Source organism: Mobula birostris, chromosome 23 (assembly GCF_030028105.1).
Source record: "Mobula birostris isolate sMobBir1 chromosome 23, sMobBir1.hap1, whole genome shotgun sequence".
Taxonomy (NCBI): Eukaryota; Metazoa; Chordata; class Chondrichthyes; order Myliobatiformes; family Myliobatidae; genus Mobula; species Mobula birostris.
Genome location: NC_092392.1, coordinates 17053487 through 17079158, shown reverse-complemented (window position 1 = coordinate 17079158; position 25672 = coordinate 17053487). Strand labels below are relative to the sequence as shown.

Below are 25672 nucleotides of genomic sequence, written 5' to 3'. Positions count from 1 at the left end.
ATCCCTGATAATGAAGTGGTGGTATCCAGAGCTGACATGTAACATTTAACTTTTTATTAACATGTCCTAGTTCATATTTTATTTCACTACAAAGAATCCATAAAAGTAATTATATTCAACTAATAACAATATTACCTGTCTTGTTTTTATAGAACTGAAGGCCACCCGTACATCTCAGTTCTACAGTCTGTCCTTGAATCCTTTGGATTATAGAATCCTACTCATGGATGAAGATCAAGACCGCCTGTATGTAGGCTCTAAAGATCACATTCTGTCTCTCAATGTAAACAACATCAGCCAGAACCCTCTTTCTGTAAGTTTAATCTCTCGAGTTTGTTTTGGATGATGGAAGTGACTTTGATTCACACTGTTATTAAAAGGTTTCCATTCGCTGTTTCATCCAAATATTGTATGGACCACCCAGTAATGTGTCAGCCATCCTGGTCTCCAGAACTGCGACAGGAAGCTGTCTCTCATATTTTCCCATTGGTTCAAGAGGTGCAGTCAGATTAAGGAATTCAGAAGCAGCTCTTGAAGAGATTCTATCCATTAATTTTCTCAGTACATCTAAACTATGTGTCAAAAAGGCTTTCAATATAAACTGAAAATAAAAAAACTGATTTACATAAGGTACCAGAAATGATTGATTCTAACAGCTGTACATGCTACCATTTTATTTTCAAATTGTCCTATTCGTCTAACTATTTTTCCATTGCCATAAGACAAAAAACAGTCCACAATAAGCAGACTGTGGTGCTGGGTCCACATTAGTTGCAATGCTTATTTACTGTGTCCTAGATTGTTTTAATGGTGTGTTGAAGTCTTGCAATATCTTTCATCAGGTTCACTGGCCAGCGTCAAGCAATAAAGTAGATGAATGCAAAATGGCTGGCAAAGATCCAAGTGTAAGTAGCAAATGTTTCGATCCTCCCTGTGGTGATGAATTTTTTTTTGACAGACGTGGAATTACTTAGAATTACAACATGGAATTGGTCTATTTAGCCCAACCAGTCCATGTCAATATTTGTCCTCCACATGGGCAGTAATTCTGATCCCATGTATCTATTCCCATATTTTATTATTCCACTTTCCTTCAATGACCTATCAAATGCTTAAATGTCAGCATGGTCTCTACTTCAGTCAGTAAATCTAGTAATGAATTCCACAGTCTGTTAGTCTTCTGTGTAAATATAATTTCCCTGCTCCTTTCCTTAAATCTCTTCCACTTCATATAATATAGCATAACATGTCCCTTGTTCTATGCTCCTCAACCATGAGACGCAATCAGTTTCATTTCATGTGTCCTATCTGTTCTTAGTTTGAAACACATTGGTCACCCATACACTGTTCAAATGAAAATGGGCCCATTTTCTGACCATTTTTTGTATTTTAGTATATTGCTTCTTACCAGCAATACCCTCACAAATATTTTCTGTACCCTCATAATTTGCATTAAAGCTATTTGTCTATTGCAGAATACTGCTTCATAATTGATGTAGATTCACCATTACATATTAACTTTTATTTTCAATGCCCATTGCCATTAAACACTATATTTGCTTGAATGGCTTTTAACAATCCTTTCTCCCTGCAGAATTAGTTTCGGCATCTTACGAAGCTAATTCTGCAAATCCTGCTCTTGCACATCATTGCAACAGATGTTAAACTGACTGGCCTGTAATTATCTGGATTAGCTTGATCTGCAAAATCATTTCAATCTTCAATCACATTTCCATTCTTCATGGAAACATCTGTATTTTCTCCCCCCCCCCCCACCCTTTCCCTGAGGATATCTCCCCTCTTTCAAGTTAACTAATCTCTCTAACATCTCTTTAAATCTACTATAATATTGAGCTTTAGCTGGTTATGGAATTCTGTCCTTCCCAGATTGTTCCCTGAAACAAAACACCTGTTAAATGTAATTGACAAAAGTAACTTGGCAGAGATGAGGTAAGCAGCTCACCTGAAGTGAAACAACTAAACTGTGAAGACTTTGAATGCAATATGCATGAAGTTAATGGAATTAAACAAATTAAGTGAACAATGAGAACAATCAATTTTCAGCTGCCACTAGAAGGAGGATGTTGAAGGTGCAGAAGAGGATTACTAGGATGCTGCCTGGCTCAGAGGGCATATGCTGAATTAATTTGGGCTGTTGTCTCTGGAATGCCAGAGGCTGAGGGGAAGATCTGACAAAGGTTTACAAGATTATTACTCAGAGAGTGGTGGATGCCTGGTATGATGGTTGAGGCAAATGCATTAAAGGCTTTTAAGAGATTTTTAGATAGCCTCGTTGATGTAAGGAAGATGGAGGGATATGGATATTGTGTAGGTAGGAGGGATTATTTTTTGGGTGTGTTGGATTTGCTGTTCAGCTGGTTCAGCACAATATTGTGGACCAAATGGCCTGTTCCTGTGCTGTGCTGTTCTATGTTCAATATGTTTTTTAAAAAAATCTCTTGTCTTTCTCACAGAATCATTTAGTTCAATTGTGATCATCTATTAGTAAAAATAGCTTTTTATTCATATGTAAATTATAGATTGCCTGCTCATGGCTAATTCTTTTATTTGTTTCTATGTTTTTTGACAGACTGGATGTGGTAATTTTGTTCGTGTCATACAAGTTTATAACCGGACTCATCTCTTTGTTTGTGGAAGTGGTGCATTTAGCCCCGTCTGCACGTACATCAACAGAGGTCGCAAATCTGAGGTTTGTGTTAAACCATTAATAAATTGGCAATAGCTGCCAAAGAAATGCTGCATTCAAATCCCTGTAATTACTGCTATGGATTCAATTTCCTGTACATTTCCAGTAGCTCTGAAAGACTTTCTCTTATGCATTGTCTTGTCTTCCAGAAATAACTCAAACATTTCAAGTGGTTGATTAGTGAATTGTACAGTTACTGTTTAATGTAGCAGAAAGCTATTTGCTTACATCTGTGCAATCCATTTTAGAATTTGAGGGATATAGAAGAAATTTATAGTCTGATGAAAACTGCATAAAATGTAGAATTGGATCATCTTGTGTTGATTAATGTAGAGTCATATTTGTGCGGCATAGGCACGTGCCCTTTAGGCCAACTTGTTTATGTTGACATTTGTACTTAACATCCTGTTCCTAATTGCTCTGTAGCCTTTTATGTCAATGATATTTCATTGCCCCTCATTTTCCTTCTAGTTCCTTCCTGAAGTTTCTCCTATACTCTTCAAGGATCTCCTCTATTTTCAGCCACTATACCTGCCTTATGCTTCCTTATTTCTCTGCTTCAGACTCTTGATATCCCCTGTCAGCCAAGATACCCGAATCTTGTCATCCTTAGCTCTCCCACTAAGGGAACAAACCCACTCAGATCTCTCACTGTCTCACTTTAAAAGACTGACTTATTGGATATATTACAGAAATTGTTAAAAGAAACCCTTATTCATGTACCTGTCAATTTAGTACCATTATTCTAGGAAATTCCACCTGTGGCGAAAACAAAATTCAATTTATTTAGTTCATTTAATTTATCCTTTTTTTTCCAAAATTCAATTTATTTCGTTAATTGAAATTAGCCTTTTGGGTTCTAATGTTTCTTCAATCATTCATTCTTTCGAGTTTTTCTTCTGTTTCATGGATGTCTGTGAAAAGTAAGGCAGTGTTAGCTGTGAGGAGGATGCTAAGAGGATGCAGGGTGACTTGGATAGGTTAGGTGAGTAGGCAAATTCATGGCAAATGCAATTTAATGTGGATAAATATGAGGTTATCCACTTTGGTGGCAAAAAGAGGAAAACAGATTATTATCTGAATGGTGGCCGATTAGGAAAAGGGGAGGTGCAATGAGACCTGGGTGTCATTGTACACCAGTCACTGAAAGTGGGCATGCAGGTACAGCAGGCGGTGAAAAAGGCGCACGATATGCTGGCATTCATAGCAAGAGGATTCCAGTACAGGAGCAGGGAGGTTCTACTGCAATTGTACAAGGCCTTGGTGAGACCACACCTGGAGTACTGTGTGCTGTTTTGGTCCCCTAATCTGAGGAAAGGCATTCTTGCCATAGAGAGTACAAAGAAGGTTCACCAGATTGATTCCTGGGATGGCAGGACTTTCATATGATGAAAAACTGGATCGACTAGGCTTATACTCTTTGGAATTTAGAAGATTGAGGGGGGATCTTATTGAAACGTATAAAATCCTAAAGGGATTGGACAGGCTAGATGCAGGAAGATTGTTCCCGATGTTGGGGAAGTCCAGAACGAGGGGTCACAGTTTGAGGATAGAGGGGAAGCCTTTTAGGACCGAGATTAGGAAAAACTTCTTCACACAGAGAGTGGTGAATCTGTGGAATTCTCTGCCACAGGAAACAGTTGAGGCCAGTTCATTGGCTATATTTAAGAGGGAGTTAGATATGGCCCTTGTGGCTACGGGGGTCAGGGGGTATGGAGGGAAGGCTGGGGCGGGGTTCTGAGTTGGATGATCAGCCATGATCATAAATGGTGGTGCAGGCTCGAAGGGCCGAATGGCCTACTCCTGCACCTATTTTCTATGTTTCTATGTTTCTATAGAGGGAGTTAGATATGGCCCATGTAGCTAAAAGGATCAGGGGGTATGGAGGGAAGGCTGGTACAGGGTTCTGAGTTGGATATTAGCCATGATCATACTGAATGGCGGTGCAGGCTCGAAGGGCTGAATAGCCTACTCCTGTACCTATTTTCTATGTAAGAATTTCAATTTGTATACTGTATACATTCTCTGATATTAAGTGGACTGTTATATCACTACTTAAAATCTTGGAATTTTGCTTTTTACCACTGGCAACCAACCTACGATGCTTTCCAATCATGCAGTGATGCTGATTATACAAGATATTCAGTTGTCCATCCAATCATGCCTAGAATTCACTTGAAGTACTGTCCACAGCTTTGTATAATTTATTTCTTCTCCTTTCACACTGTTCCAATTGAGGCAGGAAACAGAAAATTGAGCAATGCCTGACCAATCTTATTATTTAATAGAACACGGAAACATAAAACATTTGGTGCAAAAGATAAAATTGACGTTTTTATTTACTTAAGTGCCTAAGTAGCCAATGTTATCAACTAAAACTGTCAAAGAGATAATGCTAAAGAGATGGAGTGCCAGGCACCCCAGGGTCAAATTTCAACAGAAACTTATTGTGTGCAGTAACAGTGGGATGAAACATTTTAAGTTTACTAAATGCCTTCACGTCTCCAGCCCAGAACCACAATACTTTTGGATAGTTAGATTATGAAGACACACAGTCCTCTTTTATCGTCATTTAGTAACGCATGCATTAAGAAATGATACAATATTTCCTCCGGTGTGATATCACAAAACACAGGACAGACCAAGACTGAAAAAACTAACAAAACCACATAATTATAACATATAGTTACAACAGTGCCACAATACCATAACTTAATGAAGAACAGTCCATGAGCTCAGTAAAAAATTCAAAGTCTCTCAAATGTCCCACGTCTCACGCAGACGGGAGAAGGAAGAAAAACTCTCCCTGCCGTGCCCGACCACAGTCTGACTCTGAGCCGTCCGAAAACTTCGAGCCTCCGATCAGCTCTCTGACATCAAGTACCGAGCACCATCTGTATCCAAGCGATTCGACCTCAATCTCGGTCGCCAACAGCAGGCAAAGTCGGGGATTTTGAGGCCTTCCCTCCAAAAGATTCCTGATCGCGCAGTAATGACAGCAGCGAATGAGCGTTTCAGAAATTTCTCCAGATGTTCCTCTGTGCTTTCACATCTGTCTCCATCAAATCAGTATTGTCCACGGCCCCTAGTTAACGGATACGATATCATTTTTCACTGGAGGGCTGCGCACACCCGGCGCACGGCACTCTCTCCTCCCGCCGAAGTTATTCTTGCTGGCTTGTGAAGACTATGGAAGTTAACTCTACTAAATGATTTGATACAGCTGAAGTTTGCGATAAATTGCTGAGGCACCAGAATTGTTGATTTTTTTTTTCTTATCTCTTATGTTATCTGTCCACTAATACAACATTGAGTTTTCCCACATATAAAATTCTCATCTTCCACTTAGAAAAGTAAAGGTGGCTTTTAGCAGCTTCAGGTGTCTTTACCTAGTCCATATACAGTTGGTCTTCAAAGCAGTGAACCGAACACTGAATACACGTGCCATCACACTCCTACAATGGCATTTAAGTCTAACTTTAGAGGCTAATATTGTGATAGAAATTGATCTACCATGCTGTAGATGTGGACAAATTAAGGGAACTGTTCCCAAAAGTCATCTGGTCAAATATTATGTTAAACTATGTTGACGTGTTCCAAAAACAGACATTAAACCATTTCCAAATCTAAATATAGGGCCACTTCCCGACTTATTGGGGTTCCTGGTAGAAACTAGCTTTGGATGGATAGAGCAAATGCTGGACTGCGTCATCCTGGATCCTTCTGTGATAATTGAAGTCACCAGCCCAAGATGGGGAATTCTTTTTTGCTTTCATTTCTGTGGAACATAAAAGATCAGGAGTGCCGTCCTATGATTCTCATCTACATCTGGTCACCTGAACCAAACTACAGCAGTTCCTGCCAGCTGTATCTGCACCACTCTATACCCAACAGAGACTTAACTGTGTGCTGCCTTCTTGGGGAGAAAACAGTGCAAAGTTCACCTGTACCAAGAGGACCCAATAGGAAGCTCCCTATCTACTGACAATGAGACCTGAGTTTAACAATAGTTAAGATGACATGATGAAGGGTCTCAGCCCAAAATGTTGACTATTTATTCCCCTCCATAAATGCTGCCGACCTCCTGAGATCCCCCAGCATTTTGTATGTGTAACCTTTAGTTTGTATTTTCTTTCTACTTGAACCCAATAATAACTAACTGCAGGTTGTACTTGTCTTAAATTATAATAATACATCTTATTCCCCTTCCACTTTCTTCTTCAGGATCAAATATTCATGATAGAGTCAAAAAATGAATCGGGAAAGGGCCGCTGCTCATTTAACCCTCAGGTTGACACAGTGTCCTTCATGATCAGTGAGTAGAGCAGAGAAATAGAAAAATAGTCCTTTTTGAAAATGGAGTACAATGTAAATATATTTATAATGGTATCATGTTCTCTTCAGATGAGGAGCTATTTTCAGGAGTGTACATTGACTTCATGGGAACTGATGCAGCAATATTTCGCAGTCTAACAAAAAGAAACAGTATAAGGACAGACCAGCACAACTCCAAGTGGTTAAGTGGTAGGTATGCTTAATTAGAGCTCATTATATACAAGTTACACATGGGACATATGGTGGTTGCAAAGGATAGGGTAAGTTGCACCTAATGGCATCAATCTAATAAAAGGTAACTTTAACAGACCTATATGAATGAACTCTTCTTGGACTTCCAGCCGGGTACAGGTATCAATTTTAACCAACGTTTCGATGACCGACTCTGTCATCTTTATCAGGGATCCCAAAAGCTATTGGCACGGCACAGTAGAAATCAGTGGTAGCAGAACGTTACATTCGTAATGGCCAAAAGACCGACTTAGACAGCACAAAACTACTGAGCCGTGCCAGTGGCTTTAGGGACCACCTGGTGAGGGAAGTCTTTGAAATAAAACTAGAACAAAGGAATTTTAACAAAGACAAAGGTCTTGCTCTAAGTAAGCACTAGAATTCGATTGTAAACAAGGTGGGACAGTGGAAACCTGATTAATGAACACTAACCAATTAGGAGAGATGGACTACAGTGGTATAAATACCAGCAGACTAGACATGCCCAGGCATCATTCCTGATGAAAATGGCAGAGTTAGTCATCAAAACATTGGTTAAAATCAATACTTCTACTTGGCTGGAAGCCCAAGAAGCGTTCACTTGTCATGTATGCCAGGAAAGCATGAGATCCTTTATAATAGACCTTTTATAGGTAGGAACTTCGTTACCTTCTATTTGAATTTTCACATTATGCATATGGTTACAGGTCTGCAAACACGATTGTTTCCCCTATTGTTCATAATACAAAATTTTACCTAGAGATCAGGGATATTACGTGGTTAAAGTGTCCAATTTAGTTAAAATTGCATTTTAAAGAAAATAACAGTGGTTGACTGTGAGCTAAGTGTGTTATTATTTTATTCTACTTTGTTTCTGCTTTCTACAAATGAAAAGAAATTATACTCTGATTATTGTCATGCATTTTATGAAATACTTCTGCTTAGCCTCTTCTCTAACACTTCTCACATTTGAGACAAAAGGTTGTCGGTGAAAGTCCTACCACTGTTAAGCTTTCACAATGTCATTTGAACCATTCAGACTATTTTGTGAATTCCTGTACAGAAATTCACAGATATTGCCATTCAGAAATAAGCCAACTAACTTATGATGGGGTTGATGCCAAAGACACCCCTCATCTCATCCTATCAATGTATCCATTTCTGCATTTTTCATCATTTTCTCATTCCATGTTCCCTACAATGGACTCGTGCTCGTCCCACCCTGTTAACCTTACTCAGTGAAAGCCTCTTTTCCTCAGGTTTTTAACAGTCAATCAAATCTCATTTCTGAATTCTGCTTTAAGTTAGCTACAAGCTGCTAATCTTCTATTTTCTGCTGTCTCTGTCTGTTGTTAGAACCTGTATTTGTGGATGCACAGTTCATTCCTGATGGCACAGACCCAAATGATGCTAAACTCTACTTTTTCCTCCGGGAGAAGGTGACAGATGGCAACGGTAATACCAAGCAAATTCACTCCAGGATCGCCAGAATATGTCCAGTAAGTAAATCACCTCGCTGTAGATTTAAATCTCATTAGGTTGCCAGGTGCGATATTTCATGTTTGCATTGAGAATTTGGCTGCTCAATTAGCTAAACGTGTCTTGGAAATTTGAATCATAAACCAAATTAAATATTTCAATTGAAATCAATACAAATTTAACACAGATCCAGGAGAACTAGATATCAAGAATTTTTTTTAAAAAATCTATCATTCATTTGCATAGAAGATTGAGTGATATAAGCTTACGTATAGAGTGTGATGCTTAAATGCTCTGTGGTGCAATTGTAATGAAGGAAGTTGTTGACTGAAAAGAACGTTGGGGGGGAAAGTAATAAATGTGGAAATAGCTATTATCTGAAGTTCCGTTCAATTGTTTTTGAGGATCTGCAGGTATTAATGAAGAAAGTTCCGCTGAGATTAAATGCGTAAGTAGTAAGAACCCATCTGTCCACAATCCTCCCCTCCCAAGCACTGTGCACAATCTTTTGTCATCGCCACTGTGAAAATTCCTCAGACATCTGGACATCTGAGCACCCCCACTCTGGTAACCACACCCAGAGCTCTTCAACCTTGTGCTTCTCGTTTAGATGATTTGTTGTGTGTGTGTGTGTGTGTGTGTGTGTGTGTGTGTGTGTGTGTGTGTGTGTGTCTTGTAAATATCTAAACCAAGCTCCTCCTGCACAGATGGACTCATGTAACGATTGCTGCCTTGAATTACTCGTGCCTGGGAAGCCTGGTAAAGAATTGGAAATGGGAGTTGCTGGCTCTTTACATTCTGACGGAAAACCAGTTGTTAATGGTAGAAGTATTTCACACGACCCTCTTAAATAAACACTTTTCGCTAACCGTGTACTGTTCATCCATTCACCAAAATTTCTAATCCACCTTCCTTCCCGTACCAAACTCTAGCCTGCCATCTGCTGGGGGTCACTGGCCACGTTCTGAAGTGCACTGCTTGCCCAGCCCATGACTGATAGCCTCTCCTCTGTACCCAGGCCAGGTTGGGTTTCAACCTTGCCATCCCTCTTCCCTGTACCCTTCCCTCCTCTTCATAATTATTGGTGCCTGTTTCTACCACAGATGAAGGTGATATCTGCAAAGCAGGTCTGTCTTTGAGAGGAAGTTCTTAATGCTTAAGCAAATCTGAAAGGGTACACATATTCCATGGTGCAGCTTGTATTGAAATAAAAATGTATTATTTAAGATTTTCCACTGCCAGATGTATAAAATATTTCTAAATCACTCAGGATCCTGTTTCTATGTGGTTTGGATGTTGTCTTACAGATATGAGTCATTGGACACAGAGTCAGTGTTGAGTCTATTTCCCTCCACATGTTTAAAGTCTTTCTTCTCTTCATACAAGCTATAAATTTCGTTTATTGTCTAGAATGACATCGGAGGTCAGCGCAGTCTTGTTAACAAATGGACAACATTCTTAAAGGCCCGTTTGGTATGTTCGGTAATAGATGATGATGGCACAGAAACTCACTTTGATGAACTGCGTAAGTAAACAATTTTATAAATTTATTTTATCTTTGACATCTTTTATTACCAAATCTATAAATAGTCCTCCTTTATGAAGTTCCAGTGAGAGAAATAGAGTGGCTGTCTTCTTGTGCCAGAACAGGTTAGTGATGACCTTGGTTAAGAGTTCAAGAAAAGCCATTACAGTCCATCTTGTAGCAATAAACTTTTTTTAAAATGGAAGTTTGCCTCCTGTATTCCTCAGTTACTTGTTTTAACAAAGGGCTAACCAAATCCCTTGTGGTTCCATTGTAATGTTACTCTGACCCTTTCATCCTTTGAGTAGTTACTACCTAATAATGCCTTACCTGACAAACCTTTCTGTGAGGACATATCAGAAAGCAAAAGAAAAATGTACTTGGCTGTACTAAGCTAACTTCTGAAACATTATTGCTTGTGGGTGACCTCATCAGTTTCTGTATTTCAAAACAGGCCATCAGAATTTGACAACAATCCTTCAGGCAGGATGTAACTGCGATATGGGTTCAACACACATTGCTTCAGGTTGCTTTAAGGAATCTTTCCCTAAAACAACCTTGAATGCACCATTTCTACTTGCAATAATCACCCTTTGTCAGATCAATCTTGTCAATTTATGCTTCTCTCTTTCAGGAGTCAATTTAGTTAGATGATGAAAATTATTGAATCAAGGAAACTCTTTTATTCCCATAAAATTACTGTAAGAGGTTTCACCATATAGTATAACTCAGCACGTTTAATAACAAGAACCTTGTATTCTATGGAAAAACAATCCAACTATTCAGACTCTTTGGTTCCACTTCAGCCTGGGATTTATCATTTTGAACACCGGATTATTTTCAGAATCTACAAATGACTAAAAATGTTTTTTTTCCTCCCTCTCAGAGGATGTCTTTTTATTAGAAACAGAATATCCCAAGAGCTTGCTCGTCTATGGACTGTTCACGTCCTCAAGGTAAGGCACAGCTCCAAAGGACTTTTCTTACTTTCTATAAATTGGTTTCAATCTGAAAAGCTTCTTAATAGCTTTATTATTTCAATGAATAAATAAAAAATGTATTTCATTATTTTAAATGGCTCACTCATGATATATTACTTTGTAAGGCAACGTTTGTAAATGAAGCTGAACATAGCAAAGCGTTTTTGGCATAAGTTCTCCAAATTATTCTAGATAAACAATAGAAATGGGAATGACATCAATTCCTATTGGTCGGTACCCTCCAACCTGATGGTACGAATATTGATTTCCCCTTCCTCTGTTCCCCACTCTGGTCTTTCATTTCTTCTCACCTGCCTATTGCTTCCCCCTGGGTCCCCTCCTCCTCTTTCTCCTGTTGTCCACTCTCCTCTCCTATCAGGTTCTTTCTTCTCCAGCCCTTGACCTTTTCCACCTAACTGGCCTTACCTATCACCTTCCTGCTAGCCTCTTTTACCTCCCCCAACTTTTTATTCTGGCATCTTCCCCACATCCTTCTCAGTCCTGATGAAGGATCTCAGCCCAAAGGGTTAACTGTTTACCTTTTTCTATAGATGCTGCCTGACTTGCTGAGTTCCTCCAGCAATTTGTGTGTGTTGCTTTAGATTTACAGCATCTACAGATTTTTTTCATGCTTGGAAACTATATCAAGTTATTGAATATTGATGACAACAAATCTCGTTCACACATTATTATTGATTGAAAGCTTTCATGAGAGAGTTATTTTGCAATTAATCTAAACAAGTCTACTAGTGCTGTGGATTCCTATTACTATATCTGATGCTCATTGTAGTAACTGCTTTTTCAACATGTTATCATACCAATGGCTGGATTTCCTGTCTTCCATTTGCTAATTATTTTCTGTATATCTATGGTTGCAATATACATCATCCCTTTACCTCACTGCCCTTGGAAACTCCCAGTGGAGTTGAGCATTCAGCTGCTGTGACGGGAGGGTGGGTCAGATCAGAAGGCAATCCCTTCAGCTTTGTTCTGTAGAGTTGAGTATAAGGCATATGCTTCAGTGAAAGGGACAACAATAATTCAGAACTTAACATCAGTAATCTTCTTTTAGCTTTTACTGCCTCTAGCTAAACCTACCTCCGTCTTTATTATAAAATGCTTTCAATATTTGGATGAAATCCCCTAAGACTCAGTCTGCGTGCGATGTTGAATATGTGCCGAGCAAGTAAGAATTTTTCTCTTATTGTTCATAAATCTGCTTGTTTTTGCAGCTCAGTTTTTAAAGGGTCAGCTGTGTGTGTCTATAACATGCTTGATATTCACACGGTATTCAATGGACCATTTGCACACAAGGAGGGACCAAACCATCAGTATGTTCCGTACCAAGGCAGGATTCCATATCCCCGGCCAGGCACTGTGAGTGTTCAAAACTCCATGTACTGTTTAATAATTCACTCATTTTTAGAAGTTTTACTGAAGACTCCAGGTTTGATACAGTGACTTCACTCTTCCCTCCAAGACAAGGATTATGGCTCCAAACCTCACCATAGATGTTTGAAATTTATAATTTATGCTGGAACTTCAGTAGAATTCTGGGGGGTTGGCAATATTGTTGAAGATACTACCTTTTAGATGGATATTATATTTTTCAGAGCAGAACATTTGGAATTCTATTTGATGTGAGCAATCCAAGACTTGCAATAGAGTGAACAATGTGATTCACTTATGAAGATTATGTGTTCAGATATTTCTTTTGCAGGAAACTAGCTGTCAAATTCACTTTCATCTCAGCAAATTTAATTTTCTTAGTCTGCCTGGATTTCACATCAATCTCCTCCCATAATGATAGGAACTATTGTTATCCAAACTCCAAACCAAACATCTCAGCCCCTTAGGGTCAGTTTGAACTTCGATTGAGTCCCTGATACATCATTTCATTAATTGACACAGGCAAACTCAAAAGGCTAAATGAAAAGCAAAAATATACTGAGAACTAGAAGAGAAAATATATTCCATTCAAAATTTATAACAGTATTTCCATTCTCTTTAAGGATACATTTGATATTTTTATTCAAAAACAAACTTTGAATCAGAAAAATATGTGTTTTATCTATGACTGAATTTTGACTTCTATAACGATGAGTAGCAAAATGATTTGGATCTGGTAAAATCAGTCCAAGTCAAGTGATCCTAAATTTTCCACGGGGACAGCCTCTATGAACCATCTCCGTCATTTACAAGACAGCCTTGCTTCAGCAAGTCGACATTACTCAGAAAGCAGGGACAAAAGTAAGCTAGTCAATATTCTCACCATTTATTCTGATCATAACTATTCACCCATTTTCAATGTGGATTCAAAGGTGATGGAAATTGCAGTAATAGAAACATAGCCAGCAGTTCCCTCCAAAACAAAATTTAGACCAATAGTTATAAACTGAAATCACTAAATTCAGGTCTAAATACAGTTATTTCTTCATCATTCTGTCTTGTTTTGAATCAATATGTCATAAATTAAATCTTGGAGCATCAGTTTGACAAACTCACAGGTTTAAAAAATAAATTTTAAAATATCAGGATTTCAATTAAATTTTAAACATTCAAGCCTAATGTTTTCCACAGCATTTTATGTACTGAAGTCCATTGCCTATTTAAATGTTTTATGCGCCACTTTGAACTCCCAAATTGTCACTGATGTTTTATCACAGCTCTTCATTGTTAAATGGTGTAAAATATGATGCAGTTTGAACCGAACAATCATTTGTAATTTACTTTCTAAAATTATCTAGTTGAAAGCAGGAGAAGCGGATAGTTACATGGATAATAAATCAATACATACTGCTAAAGGAATGTTAAAGTCCAGAAGAATAATGTAAATTAAACTGACATGATAAAGTACGTGATTAAGTAAAGGCCAAGAGATTTCACTGAGACCTGTTTGTACTTACTTTGCCTTCATTATTCATTATTAGTGTCCTGGAGGAGCATTTACACCAAACATACTGTCAACAAAGGAGTTTCCCGATGAAGTAGTTACATTTATCCGGAACCATCCCATGATGTACAATTCTATTTATCCAATCAATAAGCAGCCACTGATCGTAAGGATTAATACTGATTACAAGTACAGGAAGATAGTGGTGGACCAAGTGAAGGCTACGGATGGAAGGTATCATGTCCTCTTTCTTGGTACAGGTAAGATACTAAAAAAAATCTAAATTCCAGTAGAGTGACAATGAAGGCCTACGATTTTGGATTACAAGAGGAAAACATTTTCTTTGTTGGACTGAGGAGAATGTTCTAGCTGTTCCTTTATTACTAAAGAGTTGTAGTATTAGGGATCCTACCAACCAACATAAACTTATTGAGCATACCAAGGTGATACTAACCAAATATAAAGATTGTAACATAATAATGCCATAAGGATATCATGAGAAAGCTTGAAGCAGGTTGCTAGGACACCTACTCTGTGTCCTTCCTCCAACTTCCCACAGGCATGCTGCAGACATCCCACCTCTCCCTGAAGTTCCAGGAGTCTCAAGCATATTGATAACAACTCCCTGATGCCCGCAAATTATATACAATATCCCAGAAATTGATTTTTTGGGAGAGAGGGGGAGAAGGAGAGAGAGTATGAATGAGAGTGAATCCTGATAGGTCTACTTAGCACAAAGAGAGACCAATCAGTTTTCTCTGTGGGCGGGCTTTATGGTCGACCTCTCTCTCTCTTTCATCGTCCATCAGTTCAGTTTAGTGTCCTGCAGCGCCATGGCAGAGTGCTCCAAAAACAGAAAATATAAAATGTACCTCACCCCAGACTACACTAAAGTGTACCCCTGCCTAATAGGGGTCAAAAATAATGACAGTGTCGCTCACTGCACTGTTTGCAACAGTGACTTTTCTATTGCCCATGGTGGGTTAAGACTGTAAAAGACATATTGAGGTGAGTTTAACAGGTGTCATTCGTTCACTAGCATAGCTAATGTTATTTAAACTAGCTGGCTAGCTGCTACGGTGCTACTCTATTGATGTCCTACGTGATGAAGCCAAACCTCTTGTAGACTTGCTTAAAGTTGTAATAGAATGAAAAAGCAACTCCATTATAATATAAGTACACATTTTAATGTCACATTTTCTGCATAAGACAATATGATAAGGATACACCTTATGCTTTTGTTTATGCTTTTAAATTTTGCCAGTTGATGAGTTCTGGGGGAAGCTGTCCAAAGTAAAATCTGTGAGCACAGGGCAGTTGAGATTCAAAGAGCTCTGAAAGTGAAGACTTTCCAGATGCAGATCCATGGTCTCACCAAATTCTAATTGTGATGTAGAAAGGGCATTCAGCATGGTGCATCACATTAAGACAGAATTCAGAAGTCAGCTGTCTCACAAAACACTTGTGAATCTGATGTCTTGCTAAATTAACAAATTCATTGACGCAGACTGCTATGAGGTTGAGACTTCTGACAAAATGCTCAAATCTGCCAAGCAAGCCACATCACAGTACAAGGAAAGTTTGCAAAAGAAATAGAAAAGCTATTTGTATTAGCATTGAGACCGCCAACAAAATACTCAACAAGGAATATATAAAAATGTGTGTAAATAGTTTCAATATGTGATCAAATAAATCGTTGTGTTCTTTCATAATTAGAAGTCCTGTATACAGTACATACACCCTTGGAGGTTGACGGGGGGGAGGGGGATATGGGGTTGAGGGAGGTGGGGGTGGTGGTCCTGACGAAGGGTCTCGGCCTGAAACGTCGACTGCACCTCTTCCTAGAGATGCTGCTTGGCCTGAGTCCTGACGAAGAGTCTCGGCCTGAAATGTCGACTGCACCTCTTCCTAGAGATGCTGCCTGGCCTGCTGAGTTCACCAGCAGCTTTGATGTGTGTTGCTTGAATTTCCAGCATCTGCAGAATTCCTGTTGTTTGCGTGTTGAAAAGGAAGGTGGATGGGATGAAGAGATGGGGACGAAGGGTAAATTAAGAAGCTAGGTGATAGGTGGAGGGGCTAAAGGGGTGAAGAATAGGGAATCTAATAGGAGAGGACAGTGGACCATGGAATACAGGGAAGAAGGAGGGGAACCAGAGGGAAGTGAAGAGAGTAGAAGGGGTAAGAGGGCAACCAGAATGGGGAATGGAAAAGGGGAGAATGAGTGAGGGGCAGAAGTTACCAGAAGTTGGAGAAATCAATATTCATTCCATCAGGTTGGAGGCTGCCTGGAGAGAATATGGGATGTTGCTCCTAGAACCTGAGTTTGGCCTCATCATGGAGGGCATGAACAGTCATATTAGAATGAAAGTGGGAAGTTGAATTGAAATGTGTAGTCCCTGGGAAATGCTGCCTTTTGCAGCAAACAGAGTGAAGGTGCTTCTCCTGCAGTTATTGTTCTATATCCCACAATGGAAAGGGTGGGATTTTACTGATTTTGCACTATCACCAAAAGTTTAAAAAAAACAAACCACACCCAACACAGAAACTTAATGGGGTTATCCAAACAGAATTGCGTGCTAAACAAAATGATTTAGATAATTTAAGGTTCCATTAAGCCAGCCTCTTTTAGGTGAACTGATTTGTGTCTAATGTCTTTCAGATAAGGGAACTATCCAGAAAATTGTGGTTTTGTCAAAAAATGCATCGAACAAAGAAGAGCTTATCTTGGAAGAAATGGAAGTATTTGAGGTCTGACGCAATTCTTTTTATCAGGTTAAGCAACGTGTGGTCATAATGTTGGAATTTGTAAGGAGCCTTTCCAAATTTCAGGACAGTTTCATAAGTAAAAAGCTGTTAGTTGAAATCATAAACAGCTCAGTTAGATGCTACATCACAGAAAAATGTGGAAACAATCAGCCCTTTTTTTATATTCAGGTTGCTGCTTTGGGTTCAAACCAGAAGACATAGAGAGTGTGCTCCTAACAATACAAGTCCCCAAAGATCTGTAATGTGTTCAAGGCAGCCAAGCCATACACACTTTGCGGTGTTATTCCATGAGTTTACTGGTAGACTTTTGAAGTGGACATGTGTTGAGATAAATGGTGGCTCTTTATTTATTGCAGTCACTTATTTTCATCTTTTCTCAACGCTAATTATAAATTTAAGCTAACTGAAGCTGGTCTGTGCAGTGAATCATATATAAATATATTTTGCTACTATCTATTAATTTCTTGAAATTCTTGTAAACAGTTCAAAGGGTGAACTCCCAGCTTGATTTTTCTTTGAGTAGTTCTGACGTTTGAGTCAACTGTTGGAATTCTTGGAAGAAACCATCTTGGGTAATAATTTGTGCAGTGCAAGTAGTTCAGAGGGAAAGTACTGGATAGAGGAGAGGAATTTTAATGTTTATTAACTCAAACATAAACCAGCTTTCCTTGATTTGGCAGGCTAGGCTGTGAAGTAGCAAGATCTTGTTGAATAATTTTTGATATTGCTTTGGGTTAATTATCGTCACATCTACCAAGATACAATGAATACTGCACACGGTTTATACAGATTAAATAACTACACAGTGCATTGAACTAGACCAAGTTTAAAAAAAGAACAATAAAGGTTCAAAGGTTCATTTTTATTGTCAAAGTATGCATGTACAATACAACTCTGATATTCGTCTTCTCCAGGTAGCCATGAAATGCCGAAAAACTGTGAAAGCCGCTGAAAGAAAATATATCAACTCCCCCCACACACCCCCCCCCCCACCGGCACAAAAAAGAAAAAAGAAACAAAACTTTCAAACCACCACCCCTCCCCCCCACCCCAACCTTGCACAAGAAAACTAACAGATCATCCATATGGAAAGACAGCAGCTGGAACATCATAAAATCTGAAAGGCCCCAACCCACTCCCCCGCAAAAAAAACACCCATGGTAACATCAAACACCCAGCCCCATCCCTCACAAAAAAACTGACAATAACAATGCAAAATAAAGTGTAAAAGCTACCCACTGCTGGTTAACGTTAAAGTGCAGGACTCTAACAAGGTAGATCGTGAGGTTAATCATCCTACTTTTTGGTGTGGGAATGAGTTTTAGTTAGTACTTCTAATTTGTATCACTCATCAGACTGCATGGAACAGACCACAGAAGATCATAACTTGTCTGGAGGGATATCCTGCAAGCTGGGGCTACAATTGGGTTCTTTTGGCAAGAGGTTGCCAAGGAGGCCACTGTATTAATAATACTGGAAGAATACAGAATCGAAATATCTATATTATGGAATTGAGGCAAATCCCTGTGATCATTATGCCTACTCCTGTGGCTAAAGAGGAACTATGTTTGACAATGGTGCTTAGGGAAACCTCTATTATGGAGCAATGAGCAGAGAACTATGGCGAGTGATCTACGAGGGAAGTCTGGAGTGATCCCATGACCAGGAAGCATGAAGCAGGCCGGTTACAAAATGAGCCCCTGTTTGATCTCACAGATCTCACTGAGGACAGAAGACGCACCTTGAGTACTGGCTCTTTCATTAACACGGGCTTCAGCAGAGCAAGGTTTGGAGATCCTGCTTGTTCTGTGCTGTTGCTGTTCAGACCAGGGGGAGGCTCAAATTTTTACTGCAGATGAACTTTGTGTGTTCCACTGTTATTGATGGCATCTGTGGAAGCTTTGCAATAGAAAGTGTTTTCTGGTGTTAATGGAAATCCTGCACAACGTCAGGGTTGAATTACCCACTAGGGGCAAAGAGGCCTGGAAATGGGTGGAGTTTTACTTTGCTCCAGCTGAAGCCCATTTCCAGCTGCTTTCCCACGGTTGTGGGAAGGGATTTATAGCCCATGATTTATAATTGCTCACGCATCTAAAATTTACAACAGAAAATGAGCAGATCACTGTAGAGTTGGAGAATAGTGTGGTGTCCTTTCTCATCCCCACTGTCTTTGTGTTATTGGTTCTCTGTCTCCCTCCTAACTTTCTTTATACCGTTCCTGTGTTCTATCCTACTTAGCTGCTAATTTTTGCTCCGTTGTTTCCTGTTTGGAAGGTGTTGTGGTCTCTCTTTTCACCTCCTTACTACCAGCATGTGCCTTGTACTTTTCCTGTTTACGTTATCCACTATCCCTCCACATCACCCTCCTCATCACCCTCCTCCTGCCACCTTGCTGCCTCGTTCCCTTTAATCTGCCTTCTCAATCTCTCTACTGTTCCTGTCCCCTTCCTCTTCAGTCATTCTCAAAATATTTCTACTCAAATTAGACCAAGAGATAGGGGCAAGAAGGACCTTGTCACATCAACTTGTTATCTCCTCCATTTCTTTCTCCCTTCTTTCTCTTCAGTATCTCTACCTGCCTTCATCCAAGATTTTTGCACTTAATTATTTAAATTCCGTCAAATAATAATTTATGTTTTTAGTTGACAAGAAGCTCCAGAGCAGAAAGTTCTGGAATATCAAGAAAAAACTTGGATGCATTTGGTTAACTGGCATCATTGTTACATGCAGAAGATCCCTAAACAGGACTTAAATATGTGCAGTAAGGTAATTCCAATTTACAACTGGAATTTACGTGTAGCTCTCCCTTTCAATGCATAAGAACAAAAGAAATAGGAGCAGGTGTGAAGGCCATTGGTCTCTTAGTCTGCTCTGCTATTCAAAAAGATTAAAGTTGATCTTCTTCATTTTCATTCTCCTTCCCCACATACTTTGATTCCTTGAATATCCAAACTTTTATTGATCTCAGTTGTGCATGAAATCAGTAACCAAGCCTCCACGGCCCTCCAGCGATTCATCACCTTCCAAGAGAAGCATTTCTCCCAAATAGCATATCCCTTATTTCAAGATTGCATCCACCTCAAGGGGATAAGTGTCCTCCAATGAAATACTGAGAAGGCAGATATCATTGCCATTGGCGTCCACCAAAATCTCTGCTCCCTGTCACCAATCTGACCTGTACACCTGCCTTTAATAGTGGTTCATCAGTTGTTGCCTGTGGTCACATTTGTACCTGACTGCTCCTATTTGGAGCCACGTTACCTGCCCCCCCCCCCCCCCCCCCACCTCATCCACATGGGACGAATGTTAGTTCAGTACCAGCTCAGTCAACACCATTGTTACAGTCCTCTTAACCTGGGCTGTGAACCCAGCCACTGCCCAGACTCATGACATCCGTTGCCTGGCTGCCTGGACTTCCTCTTCCAGATACATGAGCTGAAGGACTTGCCCCTGCTGGTTAACTAGGCTTCTCATGAAGAAGTGCTGTCCCCGAAATGGGTGTGAACATTGTACCACTGGTCACAGCACTCTGAGCGCCTTTGACATCGCATCATTGTTGAAGTGGATCCAAGTAGATTTCAGTAGTTTTTAAAAAGATATTAAATGAGTGCAAATAAAATGCATCCAATTATAGATGCTGCCTGGCCTGCTGACTTAGTAGTCATAGTCATACTTTATTAATCCCGGGGGAAATTGGTTTTCGTTACAGTTGCTCCATAAATAATAAATAGTAATAGAACCATAAATAGTTAAATTGTAATATGTAAATTATGCCAGTAAATTATGAAATAAGTCCAGGACCAGCCTATTGGCTCAGGGTGTCTGACTCTCCAAGGGAGGAGTTGTAAAGTTTGATGGCCACAGGCAGGAATGACTTCCTATGACGCTCAGTGCTGCATCTCGGTGGAATGAGTCTCTGGCTGAATGTACTCCTGTGCCCACCCAGTACATTATGTAGTGGATGGGAAACATTGACCAAGATGGCATGCAACTTGGACAGCATCCTCTTTTCAGACACCACCGTCAGAGAGTCCAGTTCCATCCCTACAACATCACTGGCCTTACGAATGAGTTTGTTGATTCTGTTGGCGTCTGCCACCCTCAGCCTGCTGCCCCAGCACACAACAGCAAACATGATAGCACTGGCCACCACAGACTCGTAGAACATCCTCAGCATCGTCCAGCAGATGTTAAAGGACCTCAGTCTCCTCAGGAAATAGAGATGGCTCTGACCCTTCTTGTAGACAGCCTCAGTGTTCTTTGACCAGTCCAGTTTATTGTCAATTCGTATCCCCAGGTATTTGTAATCCTCCACCATGTCCACACTGACCCCCTGGATGGAAACAGGGGTCACCGGTACCTTAGCTCTCCTCAGGTCTACCACCAGCTCCTTAGTCCTTTTCACATTAAGCTGCAGATAATTCTGCTCACACCATGTGAAAAAGTTTCCTACCGTAGCCCTGTACTCAGTCTCATCTCCCTTGCTGATGCATCCTCCAGCATTTTGTGTGTGTTGCTCGGATTTCCAGCTTCCGCAGATTTTCTCTTGTTTGTGATTCGATTAGAAAGTCATAGACTCATAGAAAAGTACAGCACAGAAGCAGGCCCTTCTGCCCACCTAGTCCATACTGAAACCATTTAAACTGCCTACTCTCATTAACTTGCACTGGGACCATAGCCCTCCATATCCCTACTATCCAGGTACCTATCCAAGCTTCTCTCAAACATTAAAATTGAGCTCACATACACCACTTGTGCTGGCAGTTTGTTCCACACTCTCATGACCTTCTGACTGAAGAAGATTCTCCTCATGTTCCCCTTAAACTTTTCACCTTTCACTCTTAACCCATGACCTCTGGTTGTAGTCCCACCCAACCTCAGTGGAAAAAGCCTGCTTGCATTTACCTTATCTGTACCCTTCATAATTTTGTATACCTCTATCAAAACTCCTCTCAATCATCTATGTCCTAAAGAATAAAGTCCTAACTATTCATCTTTCCTTAAAACTCAGGTCCTCCAGACCCAGCAACACACTTGTAAATATTCTCTGCTCTTTCAACCTTATTTACATCTTTCCTGCAGATAGGTGGGTTGCTGATTGATGATTTTGTAGGGGAATTAAGAGTTATGGGGAAAAGGCAGGTAGGTGGAGATGAGTCCATGGCCAGATCAGCCATGATCTTATTGAAGGGCGGAGCAGGCTCGACGGGCCAGATGGCCTACTCCTGCTCCTATTTCTTATTCCTTATTAAAAGTGTGAAGACACCTAATCCTTTAGGGGAAATGGCCATATTCAAATACAGTCACCATCCATATACCCTGTAGTACTGGTGTAAAACTTTGCATCTGGCCTCTCTGCAGCACATTAGTACTCCATCGCCGAACCCTCTGGGGAACTCAGCTGCAGAGCAGGAGAATGGGCATGACAGAATCTACAAACATTATAGCCAGTGGTCAATCACGTTAATGGACCCGTAATCTTTCTGCTACCACACCAGTGGGCCACAACCTCTGAACCTCATGAATCAGAAGCACTTTTGACGAAACCAGTGTTTATGGTCCATTCTGTATTCTCCTTGAATGTTTAAGATTCCATCATATTTTGAGTCTGGAGTCATATGAAAGCCACAGCAGGGTAAAGGCGGGGAATGTTGCTTCTCTTAAGGCCAGCAGTGAACAAGATGGCATTTAACATAGTTTACTGATACTATCTTGGCATTCTTCATTTAACTATCCTAATTACATTACTTGAATTTAAATTCCACAGCTGTGGTGTAAGCATTTGGGTTTGTGATTAGTTTGCATTTGGGTTTGTGATTCTGGATGAATAGTTGAAGCGTCTGGCTATCAGCCTTAATCACCATACCACTCTGCCTGTGAATCTTTCTATTTTTATGTAAACAAATCTTTGTATAGGACAGTGCCAGGTGCGAGTCCTTTTCTGATAATTAAATCAAAATGGCTCTTTGTATTCCTCTATATGCCTCTAGTATATTTTGACACCTCAACTTCAAACTGTTTTGATACCCTTTTGTTTTTAGGCAGTGTTTTAAGCACATTGTGAACAAGAGTTTAAAAAGGAAAGGAATTTTCCATAACTTGCTCTCGCTAATGAAAATTTTTATCATCTGCTGGGAGACATTTTTCGGTCATGACATTTCCTGTTGTTTCACTGATCCCTTTAATTATATAAATTCAATCAAAAGGAGATAATTTTTAGTCAAGTATGTATTTTTTTTCTCTCTGAGGAAGGTAGCAGCAATGTAGGAACTATTTAAAGGTTGATTAGAGTCGTCAAAGAGGCTTCAGGTGTGATAGTCAAAAGAGAACACAGAATATTTTTTCTCTTTTCCTAGAAGGAGTCTGATTTTTCAGTTGCTTCACCCTTGATCTGACAATGTGTCAGGGGAAAAAACTATAGGCCTCAACCAAATGAGTGCAAACAGGAGGCAGTGGGTGGTGTCTCTGCTTTTATGAGTAGGAGCCAAGAGCTTACCCACTGGGAGCAAGCAGACCACCAGAACATCACTGACAAGTTTACATGCAACTGACGTCCAAATTAAAGGCACAGAAACATTTCAGAATATTGGACGCTATTTCTTAACAAATGCAATTAACAGACGCTTCAACTATTCGTCCAGAATCACAAACCCAAATGCAATCCATGATGTTGACTTTGAATTAAGCTTTTTCCTTAATGGATTAAAATGGCATTTTTTTTAGAAGAAGAAATCTGCTTATTTTGTGTTTGGTTTTCTATCACCAGCAAGTTCAGCATCACTGGTAAAGCATTGAAGTTGATGGAGCATTTATTGACAAGTTCACATGAGCCAATAACTTGGAGGTGGTCAAGACATGTCAATCAAAGCAAGCAGTTGACTGTATAGCAAAGTTAATTACCCAAGAAATGAACTCTAGACAGTAGATTAAGCAAACTACAATAACTTCTCGTGATACAGATAGGGTATAATGAGTAGAAGATAGTTGTGTATTAGTTACATGCATGAAATTACACCAGTACCGTCACCGAGCTGGCCCTTTTTTTTTTCCTCATTCCTCACCTCCCTCTACAACTTAAGACATGCTTGCTTATCCATTATCTGTATTTCTGATTAAAGGTTTGCCAGCTAAAGCGGTAATTCTATTTCTATTTACAGAAGCTTCGTGAGATGCTGAGTATCTCCAGCTTTTTCTGCTTTTGTTTCTGTTTTTAATCATCAAGCCCAATTGACAGTGGAATTACCCAAATCATCTCCACTCTGTTCAGCTACAGTGCAGGCATTAATCAAGTACTGATAAAATAAAGCAAACCTATGGGATTAAGCATTCTCTAATGAGATCCATTGAATTATATTTTTCAGAAGCCTGACAATTGGGTCATCCGGGGGAAATAATTCTCTCAATGAAAAGGGATATATCCCAGTCTCTCAAAATTCTGATATACCACACATAGCCCTACTTGCCAGCAAATGGATTTCAATTAAACTTTTACTGTGTTCTATTACATAGTTGTTTGAACCACAACTCCTGTTGTTGTTAAGTGAACAATAATCTTGTAGCATTGGCGTTGGTGCGTGGCCAAGTGGTTAAGGCGTCAGTCTAGTGATCTGAAGGTCGCTAGTTCGAGCCTCAGCTGAGGCAACGTGTTGTGTCCTTGAGCAAGGCACCTAACCACACGTTGCTCTGCAATGACACGGGTGCCAAGCTGTATTGGCCCTAGTGCCCTTCTCTTGGACAACATCGATGGTGTGGAGAGGGGAGACTTGCAGCATAGGCAACTGCTGGTCTTCCATACCACCTCGCCCAGGCCTGCACCCTGGAAAACTTCCATGGTCTCACGAGACTAACGGATGCCTAATCTTGCAGCATTGTACCAGGCAAATGTGTTTAATGTGTCAAAACTAGAAAAGGTTTTCGATCAAGCAGCATCTGTAGAAATGGGAACAGTCAATATTTCAAACCTGTGACCCATAATCAGAACATTTCCTGGTTCTGTGAGACCTTAAACATTGACTTTCACTTCCCACACATGCTGTTTGATCAGCTGATGTTTTTTCAATATTTTCTGATTTTGTTTCAGATTTCTATTATTTGCAATACTTTGACTTTCAGGTTTGGTTTTAGTAATGCCTGGGTTTTTCCACAAAGTGCAAATCTCATGAATGGGGTTCCACGGTAATGTAGTGGCTAGCATTGAAGTTCAGAGTTCAATCCTGGCATCCTTCCCAGGGAATGCATGTTTTTCGCTGGGTGCTCCGGTTTCGTCCCACAGTCCAAGGACCTACCCAGTGGGTTAATTGGTCATTAAAAAATTGTCCCATGATTAGGTTCGGGTTAAGTTGGGGTTGTCAGGGATTGCTGGAGCGGTGTTGCTTGAAGGGCTGGAGGGGCCAGAAGAGCTTACCTGTGCTTTATCATTAAATAGAACATAGAATAGTACAGCACAGTACAGGCCCTTCAGCCCACAATGTTGTGCCGACCCTTAAACCCTACCTCCCATATACCCCCCCCACCTTAAATAAATAAACGTCAGGTTCACAGCAAAGGGAAAACTGTTGTTTCCACAACCCTCCAGTCTGAATCAATAAGATTTGGAAGTCCTAAGATTTAGCCCCAGTCACAAAATACTGCATACAAGACGTGTCATCCTGCCTGTGAAATCAAACCTAAGGAATCTGAGGTGGTCTGTCTGAAAATATTGAAACAATTAAATAACAATGCTGTGTGCTTACCTTCAACAATATGTTTCAATTTAATTAATTTCTGATTAATTTTTC

General features: G+C 39.9%; 1 protein-coding gene across 2 annotated transcripts in view; it reads left to right on the top strand.

Moving 5' to 3' along the window:
* The window catches only part of sema3c (sema domain, immunoglobulin domain (Ig), short basic domain, secreted, (semaphorin) 3C), a 101436-nt gene that overhangs the window by 62614 nt on the left and 13150 nt on the right, over positions 1 to 25672 (top strand). For both annotated transcript variants that reach the window (XM_072241610.1, XM_072241611.1), the window contains exons 3-13: positions 153 to 313; positions 843 to 905; positions 2591 to 2710; positions 6932 to 7022; positions 7112 to 7231; positions 8609 to 8751; positions 10142 to 10256; positions 11143 to 11212; positions 12469 to 12613; positions 14167 to 14389; positions 16789 to 16877. In XM_072241610.1, coding sequence (XP_072097711.1) covers positions 153 to 313; positions 843 to 905; positions 2591 to 2710; positions 6932 to 7022; positions 7112 to 7231; positions 8609 to 8751; positions 10142 to 10256; positions 11143 to 11212; positions 12469 to 12613; positions 14167 to 14389; positions 16789 to 16877 — 1340 coding nt within the window. The remainder of the gene's footprint in view (positions 1 to 152; positions 314 to 842; positions 906 to 2590; positions 2711 to 6931; positions 7023 to 7111; positions 7232 to 8608; positions 8752 to 10141; positions 10257 to 11142; positions 11213 to 12468; positions 12614 to 14166; positions 14390 to 16788; positions 16878 to 25672) is intronic.